The sequence below is a fragment of the Theropithecus gelada genome, chromosome 6, assembly GCF_003255815.1.
Source record: "Theropithecus gelada isolate Dixy chromosome 6, Tgel_1.0, whole genome shotgun sequence".
Classification (NCBI taxonomy): Eukaryota; Metazoa; Chordata; class Mammalia; order Primates; family Cercopithecidae; genus Theropithecus; species Theropithecus gelada.
The window spans coordinates 132,310,070-132,318,953 of NC_037673.1; the positions used below are offsets into that span (position 1 = coordinate 132,310,070).

At 43.4% G+C, this 8,884-nt stretch overlaps 1 protein-coding gene across 1 annotated transcript; it reads right to left on the minus strand.

The window, feature by feature from the left end:
- Positions 1 to 766: 766 nt before the first annotated feature.
- On the minus strand, positions 767 to 4,621 carry IL9 (interleukin 9). Its single transcript, XM_025388728.1, has 5 exons — positions 4,500 to 4,621; positions 4,352 to 4,387; positions 4,237 to 4,269; positions 2,829 to 2,960; positions 767 to 1,289 (listed from the first exon to the last, which is right to left on the minus strand). The coding sequence occupies exons 1-5, from the start codon at positions 4,614 to 4,616 to the stop codon at positions 1,170 to 1,172; spliced, it is 438 nt and encodes a 145-aa protein (XP_025244513.1). The 5' UTR covers positions 4,617 to 4,621; the 3' UTR covers positions 767 to 1,169.
- Between the last annotated feature and the right edge of the window lie 4,263 nt (positions 4,622 to 8,884).

Below are 8,884 nucleotides of genomic sequence, written 5' to 3' on the forward strand. Positions count from 1 at the left end.
ATAAAATGTCTTGGAGAGAGTGCCCCCCACCGCCTCCCTGGGTAAGTAGGGCATGAGCTAGAGAAAGGCTGTTTTGTTAATGCAGCTTACCAATTTCTTATCATTATTCTGAAATCCAAACAACTGTGAAAACTCAAGATTTGTTAGGACTTATTTGGCTGCAAAACTTGACCATTTCAGTGACTGCTGCGGGATTGATAGGTTTAATTATGGAACCTTGCCCCAGGCACTGCTGTGGGTGTTATGTAATATATGGCACATGGATTGTTTTAACTTTCTAAAAGGCTAAAAAGCTTGAATTCTGAAACCTATCTGACTCCCTAGGTTTCTGGATATGAGAGTGTGGACTGCAATTATGATGGGTCTGTTTTACCCTCAGGCTGTGGTTAGAAGAAGCACAGTGTACACCCTTATGCCCTTGGTATAAAGAGAATAATAAAGGGGCAGAATGCAAACAGCAAAGGATTTGGAAGCAGAGACTAGGGGTGAATCCTTCTAAATCTCACCACCTGTGGGATCTTGGGAAAGCCATCGAGACTTTCTAAGCTTTGGTTTCAGCATAGATAGAACAAAAACATGTAATAATATCCACTTCCTACCATAACTAGGGGGTTAAGCAGTTAATTATTAAGCATTTATTCTGCATGCCCACATTCTTGAGCAGTCTCCCACTTCCAAACTGCTGCCTTCTCCTATTTCAGGCACACGGCCAATTTCTCAGGACCGTAGCCCTCTTAGCAGTGCTCCAGGGCTCCCTCCCTCAGACATGCCTTCAGCCTCCCCTAGCGGCAACCCTCAGACAGTCCCCACAGACATTCTTTGTAACTGCTCCCTGCAGCCTCCCCTGCAGCCCCAGCTACAGCCTCTGAGTCTGAGGGTCTGTATTCAGCATCAGGAGTCTTATCACTGTAGGAGTCTCTGATCTATTCTTCCCCTTAACAACACTTGTAGCTTTCTTTGTTCTGAGTAGCAAGAGATGAGTAATTGCCTAGAGACCAGCTCCTGTCATTTTCCCCCCATATGTATTTATTTCAAAATAACGACATGCAATTTTAAACACATACTCACAACTGATATTGATTTAGAGTAGCTTACTTGATTTTTTAATTGTAGCAACTTAAAGAGAAAGCATTTTAAATTTAATAAATAGGATAAATAATATTTCATCTTCATATTTTGCCTCCCATCCCTCTCATATTTTCTTTCTGGAAAACTTCCAGGAGACTCTTCAGAAACGTCAGCGTGTTGCCTGCCATGGTTTGGTTGCATGGCTGTTCACAGGAAAAATTCTGTGGGGGTGAAAGTTGATAAGGACAGAGAGACTCAAATGATGTAGAGCCAGGCAGCCCCAGGAGCCCCCCTGCCAAGAGCCAGAGTCGGTGGTGAGGAGTGTGGGGATGGGAAGGGAAGGGGCTTGAGACCCAGAGCAAATAGATGGGCAGGTCCAGGCTAGCTCATGTGGTGTAAAGACAACGTAGGTGGTTGACCTCAAGTTGGATTTCAGGGCTCTTTACACACACACACACACACACACACACACACACACACACACACACGCCCCCCTATTAAGTGACCCTAAATCTCCCCATTAGAGAAAGCCTTTCTGGGGACTCTTTGAGGCCTAACATTGTATCATTATCCTTTTAGGTTGTGTTTCCAAGGTCATTTGACAGTACAGTGGCTAAGAGTGGGGCTCTGAGGTCACACAGACCTGAGTTCAAATCTCACCTCTGCCACTTATTAAATATGCAGCCTTAGGCAAATTAGTTAACCTCACTGAGACTGATAAATTGAATAATTGTCCCTAAGGTATGTATTTATTCAGTGAGACAGCATATATTAAGCACTTAGAACTAGATGCCATTGATGGTAGAAACACATGCAGTTAAACAGTTGAGCTCAGGGCTTTCAGACTTCTAGGATCTTGTGTGGAGATGCTAATACCCAAAAAAGGGAGGGAGGTCACCTCTACCCAACTTGCCATCCCACTCTGCTGTCAGGGACTAGGGTATATGCTGAAGAAAGGAATGTGTGGATGGGCATTCAGGATGAGTGGCAAGCTTCTACCTTGACCTGGGTGCATTGCCCTTTAAATACCTCCTTAATCCAGGCCAGGCATGGTGGCTCACACCTATAATCCCAGCACTGTGGGAGGTCAAGGCGGGCAAATCATTTGAGTTCAGGAGTTGGAGAGCAGCCTGGCCAACATGGTGAAACCCCATCTCTACTAAAAATACAAAAATTAGCCGGGTGTGGTGGCACGCACCTATAATCCCAGTTATTTAGGAGGCTGAGACAGGAGAATCACTTGAACCCAGGAGGCAGAGGCTGCAGTGAACTCAGATGGCACCACTGCACTCCAGCCTGGGCAACAGAGTGAGACTCTGTCTCCAAAACAAAACAAAACAAAACCTCCTTAACTAACAGGAAAAAAAAAAAATCCCTTTTAACAACATCCATTCAGTTAGTACATTGAATCTCTAGGATAATTTCGTATTATGTGAGCTGCATCCCTGATTCTCTAGATTGTGGCTTCTAATTACACTCAGAAAGGATTCTTTCATTATTCCATAATAGAGAGAAGTAAATGGCTCCGTTGGCGTGTTTTTTAAAACTAGGGGGAACAATGATCTATCTCACTTTAATTCTATTGTTTCAATGGATCTCACTTTAATTATATTACTTCTGATTAAATTTCTTAGATGTCTTTTATCAGCCTTGAAGTATCAATTCCAACTTTATCATCCTTTTGCATTCAAACAGGGTTGGCACCACCATTCACATAGAAATCACCGACAGGAACACATCACATATGAAAACAAACTTACGGGACACTTGTTGTTCTTTAGTACTTCGACCGATTTTTTCACCCGATTGAAAATCAGCGGGTATCTTGTTTGCACTGTGGTATTGGTCATCTGAGACAGTCCCTCCCTGAAGCATGGTCCAGGGCAGTTGTCCTGGTAAATAGTAAGGATTTATTAAAAGAAATATTCTGAGGACAGCTTTGAAAATATATCACATAAAGCAATATAAGAGATGATTTTTATTTAATCACCGTTCCTCAAACTTGCATTATTTTTAGATAGGTCCCTTGCCAATGTAGGAAGTGATCTTCCATATTTAAAAGGGATGCCATTTTTCCACAGTGACACCCCCTGGAGGAGACTTCCTGTATGTTACACCCAGGAAACATGAGGGCTGTGGGCCCTGAAATAGTCAGCTCTGAATGTTCTTTTCAAGAGGTGCCTCCCGGCTTCAAGACTTGTAAGTTTGAAAGTGCAGAGTGAGGAAAAGCCTTTCCACACCAGCTAATGGGATGTGACAATTGAATGCAGCTGGTATTTCAGCAGCAGCTAAAAACACGGAGTGTACGCCGAGGGGCAGGGGCTGTGCTGTCTGCCTGGTGCCTGCCCAGAAGGCGCTCTAGCCTCTTCTCCTCTAATGGATGGACAGCGATGGCTGCGATGTCTTACCCTGGCCAGGGCAAGAAGCTGAGATTCTCCCAGGCCTTGCATGAGAAAGAATAAAGCACTGCACCTTGGAGAAGTGCCTCCTCCTCACCCTAACCAGGAGTTTGAATTAGGAATGAGAACTTTCCTGCCACCCGTCCTTCCTGCCAGAGTGGGCAGTGGCCCTCTGGAAGCCCTCCTTCCACTCAAAACCTCAGATCCTCTATCTGCCCAGAGGGCAGCACTCAAACCAGCAGTCACTCTAATCAGCTAGACAGACAACAGGGAGGTCGGGAGGAAGGGAGGAGGCAGGGAGAGGGAGGTATAGCCCGAAGATCATTCATGCCAGATGAATGATAAGGAGTAGTCTTTTTGTTTACATTGTTTCACAACTCTAGAGTTATCAGTAAATGAGGTAGAAAGCAATATGATATGACCTATAGCAATGATTATATCCTTAGTTCCAGTTTTATTTAATTGTGCACATGGCCACCTATCTAAAAAGATATTCAAGATTCTTTTTTTAATGTTGAAAAGTGTTCAAACTTCTCAAGAGGCATAAAGTTAACTAAATACAAAGAAGTGTTCATAATATAGGATTTCAAGATCCTAGTTTTAAAAGGGAATAGTTTGTAACAATGTGGTTTTAACAGGGAATACTAATCTTAACAATTGAATTAAGCAACAATGTATAACATTAAATATTAAATAAAGCAACTTATTTTTACTTAAAATCAAACCAAAAAAATCCAAGGTCAAAATTGTATTCTCTCATTATACTTACAGAAGGAATGGGCAGACAGAGACAACTGGTCACCTGCAAGGGAAATTTCAGAGTGAAGATTCCAGATGTGAAAATTAAAATTAATTTGGAAAGTTCTTAAAGAGCATTCACTCACATTAGCACTGCAGTGGCACTTCGAAGCTGCATCTTCCTAAAGTAGATAGAGAGATAAGAACCTTTAGTCAGCCCCGAGTTTTTTCATCCTCATACATATTTCACTTTGTCAGTAGCCGTCTTTCCCACGGGCGTCCCCTGCAGCCTACCTGCATCTTGTTGATGAGAAAGTTGATGTCCCTGACGATCCCCGTCGAGGTTGGACACCCCCGGCCTGCCACGGAGCACAGGAGCAGGGCAGAGGTAAGGACTGTGGCCAGAAGCATCTTGACAGAGGACTGGAGCTCGCCTGAAGACACCTTCAAATCGAGTGGTATTTAAAGCTCCCTCTCAAACATGGAAAAACCCTGACATCAAACTGATACCAAGAGCCCACTTTTTCTCTGTAAGTTGGGGCCACTTTATATTAACAAACAAAAAAATCAAACTGAGTCACTTGACAAAGATGATGTTGTGCCAGGAAATATCATTCCTCAGAAAAGATGATTTTCAAAAAGTTGAGTACTGAAGTGCTGAAGGAAAAGTTAAAGATCTAAAAACCAAGAAAAAAAAAATTAAAGGCAGGGATTCTGGTTGTGAGAATGAGAATACTTTCCATGAAAGCCCAGGTCTGTATTTTCCCTTTTGACTTTATGGGAAATGCTGATAAAATATAGCCAGTCACGGGTGTTTGGGGAGAGCGAGTGGGTCAGGGGAGGGTGCGTGATATTGTAGGACTTCACTTCTCTCTGTTGGGGTTTTCCTTTAGTAATTGCAACCTCAGTCTTAACTATCCTTTATTCTCAAATCTCAATGTTTTTCATACCCAGGATCAAATTCGCCACCTAATGCAAATGCATCTTAGAAGTATCCTTTTGTGCAAGTGTCTGAAAGAAGAAATCTTCAACTATAAGCACAAGAATGTGGCAACCATGCTTGTTAAAATTGGCCTTGAGGACTCCTCAGTATCTTTAGAGACCTTGTATAACACTGCATGACATCAAGTGAAAAGCCAGTACTTGAAATAGTATAATAGCTAACATTTACTGAGCACTTACTACATACTAGTAACTTTTTTTTTTTTTTTTTTTTTGAGACAGAGTGTCACTCTGTCACCAGGCTGGAGCGTAGTGGCACAATCTTGGTTCGCTGCAACCTCTGCCTCCCGGGTTCAAGAGATTCTCCTGCCTCAGCCTCCCGAGTAGCTAGGATTACAGGCACCTGCCACCACGCCCAGCTAACCTTTTGTATCTTTAGTAGAGACAGGGTTTCACTATGTTGGTCAGGCTGGTCTTGAACTCCTGATCTTATGATCCACCTGTCTTAGCCTCCCAAAGCGCTGGGATTATAGGCATGAGCCACCACGCCTGGCCATACTAGCAACATTTCTAAGCACTTTACATGCATTAAGCCATGTAATACACTCAGCCACCAAATGAGGTGGGTAGTAATTTGTCATCACCATTTTTTTACCCTTTAAAACACTGTCTACATCTTAGTGTTCTGGCCCTTCAATATGGCTGTGTTTAATCATCATGAGTCAAAAAAGTAGTCGCACTGTAACTCTGTGAAGTTATAATTATTCTTATTATCTTACAGATGGAGAAACTGAGGCATAGAGAGGCAAGTAATTTGCCCAAAACACAAAGCCAGGAAGCCGCAGAATTTGTATTCAAGCCCAGAAGTCTGTCTCCTGATTTCAGCTGTTAATCCTCCTGTGGTCCTGTTTTTCCGCGGATCTTTTATCTGCCTCTCCCACCAGGATATATACTCCAGGGCCTTACGGGTCCAGTTCACCCCTATATTCTCAGCACTTAAGAAGGTGCCTGGGGAAGTGTGGGCACTCACTAAATGCTTGTTGAATTAAAACACTAATTTGAAAAGTAGTTTTTGAAATAAGAACTTCCCATTTCTGGAATTTATAAGACTTCAAATCTGATTTCTAGGGTACATATTTGGAGGTATGTGCAGGTAAGTAAATATAGCCTCTTCACAGTAGATTGAAAAGGTGAGGGGTTCTTTAGCTTAGCACTCTGAGCTATAATAGCCAATGGGGACAAACCCGTAAGATTTCCCTGCCACCACTGTAAGACTATGACAATACTGTTTTTTTCATTGTGTATTGTTCCTTAGGAGTGATGATGACTGTCAGTTTTCTACTGCACTATGAGGAAGGGAGTGTCTTGGTGGTAAACAAGGTAAAGAGAAACAGGCTTTTTACTAAATTTCCTTAAGCCTTTCCACGTCTCTGACTTCCATCCCTGCTCTTTGCAGACACTGAAGAGAAAATTCAAAGGATTCCCAGCCTGTGGCAAACACTTTTGTTACAGAGCACTGGATGTATGCCTTTTTCTTGATGATAGAATTCTGATTAGTTTGGGGTACCAATGTATCCAGCCAAACACCCGCTTTTTCAGCCTCTTTTGCTGCTATGTGTAGCCATGCAGCAAGTTTCGATCAATGCAAAGTATGTAAAATTCTTTTGCTTTCCTGGTAATAGGAGACAAAAGTGGCTGAACCCCGTCTTTCCTCTTAATTCCAATTTGAGTGTGATGGCAGGAGCTTCAGCAGCAATCTTATAACTATGAAGAAATGGACAAGAGAATTACAGCAATGGCAACACTAACATTTTTTCATAAATAGCAAATAATTAAAAAGGCAATAAAAAATAAAACCATGAAACTAACAAGAGAAGTAACAATAATAGTACAGCAGTGCTACTAAAATTCTAGCTAGCTATCACTGCCTACTGAGGACCCTGAGTTATAAAGCCTGTTCTTGTTTAAAAAAAAAGAAAAGAAAATTAGCATGCTTTGGAGAGATTTTACAGATACATTAACATCAGGCTAAACCTTCTTCCTTGACATTATTGGAAGACTTGAGAGAGATGTGAAAAGACAATCATCTTTTCATTCTGTGAATCAATATTATTTGATGCTCTGTGTGTGAACCATGGGAATCGTTTCACCTGCCATCAGGTATTCCTCTCACATTGAGGAAAACACCACCCCACCTGTTGTACAGATGGGGGCTTTGCCCAGAAAGAGAAAGCCACAGCTCTAGTTTCTAGCAGGTGATAGAATAGCACAGTGGTTAAGACCAGTGACTCTGGAATCAGAATACCTGAGTTCAAGTCCTGCCTCTACCACTTGTTAGCTGCATGGCCTTGGGGGATTGCTTGGCCTCTCCCAGCTTCCATTTCACTGACGGTGAGTGAGGATGGACATGTGGAAAGTGGGAATGGGGATCTAGGGATGTTGAGATGCAGTTGTCAGTGAAGGCCCGCCTCAGGGTACTCCCATAGAGATTAAAAGAAATAGCTCCTCCAGCCCTAACTTGGATTAAGTAGCCTCCGGTTTGAAGTTTGTCAGGGCAAAGCAGCCTAGGTTAGGGGCCAACAAACTGTAATCCACTTTTCAGGTTGAGGGTAAGGTTTACAAGCTAAGAACAGTGTTTACCTTTTTAAGGGTTTAGAGGGTTAAAGTTTATAAAGAAATAATTAACCAATAAAAACAAAGAAGCATGTGTGGCAGAGACCGTATGTAACCCATAAAGCCTAAACATTTATTATCCGGCCCCTTTACAGGAAAAGTTGGCCACCCCCTGGCTGAGTTCCCACACCCCAGCCCTCGTTTTCTGAAGACATCATCTGTTATCTTCCAGTCCTGGCAAGGGTAGAGCTAGGGGTTGGTGGCTCAGGTGTCTTTTCTCCCATTCCCCACCTGGTTATTTAGGTCAGGCATCTGGACAGAGGGAAGGGAGCAGGGGACCTGGGCCACAGACTGCCAGATTATCTGAAGTGGTGGGGGGTCTGTCATTTCCTGAGGCTTTCTGTGGAGTGAGCTCGCTGGTCCAATGAACCAAAGATCTTCTCTCAATGAAACCCGTAGCTGCAGCAAAGATATGTCAGGCTGGCTCTGGTGTACTAGGAAAAGTCCCACATATTGAAGTTAGGAGAAAAGTGAGTGAATTAACAAGCTAAGTCTTGGCTTGACCAGCAGGCCTTGGGTCACCCACCTTCCCTGCCACCCTCAGGAGCTGGCTCAGGGTCAAGTGATCCACGGCCACTGGTGCTCCTTGGGCAGGTTACTTACCCTTTCCATGCACCAATGCACCCCCAGCACTCACTCACTTAGAGAAAGGAATGTGGGCCTTCACCCAGCCCTTCCTCATCAAAGAGAGGAGTGCTCCATTTGGGATATATTCTCAGGAATGAGGCATGTTTCCATTTGGAAATGTGGTCTGGACTGGTCCAGATGCCTCACTCTTTGATACTCTGTCACTGCTACCCTCCCATCACATCAGTTTCTTTTCATTTCCATCCTCCAGGCCTTTACCCTTGCTAAGCTCTGCCTGCTGAGTTCTTCCTCAGCTCCTCCCTATGTGACCTGTTCTCATCCTTTAGTACTCAGCTCAACTGCCACCTCCTCAGCAAGACCTCTCTGACCACAGCAATCACTGCCATCTGCCCTGTGCCTCTTTCAGTGTGTTTCTCCCAGGAGAATGTCAGTTCCACGACAGTGGACACTACAACGGACTCTCTTGCTCATCACTG

What these genes read in the sequence shown, in the direction of transcription:
- IL9 (XM_025388728.1), bottom strand. Translation starts at nt 4,616, where the DNA reads ATGCTTCTGGCCACAGTCCTTACCTCTGCCCTGCTCCTGTGCTCCGTG. An exon ending in AGTGCCACTGCAGTGCTAAT is followed by an intron (nt 4,270 to 4,351) that starts GTGAGTGAATGC and finishes TTTCCCTTGCAG; the next exon opens with GTGACCAGTTGTCTCTGTCT. An exon ending in TCTGTCTGCCCATTCCTTCT is followed by an intron (nt 2,961 to 4,236) that starts GTAAGTATAATG and finishes ACTATTTACCAG; the next exon opens with GACAACTGCCCTGGACCATG.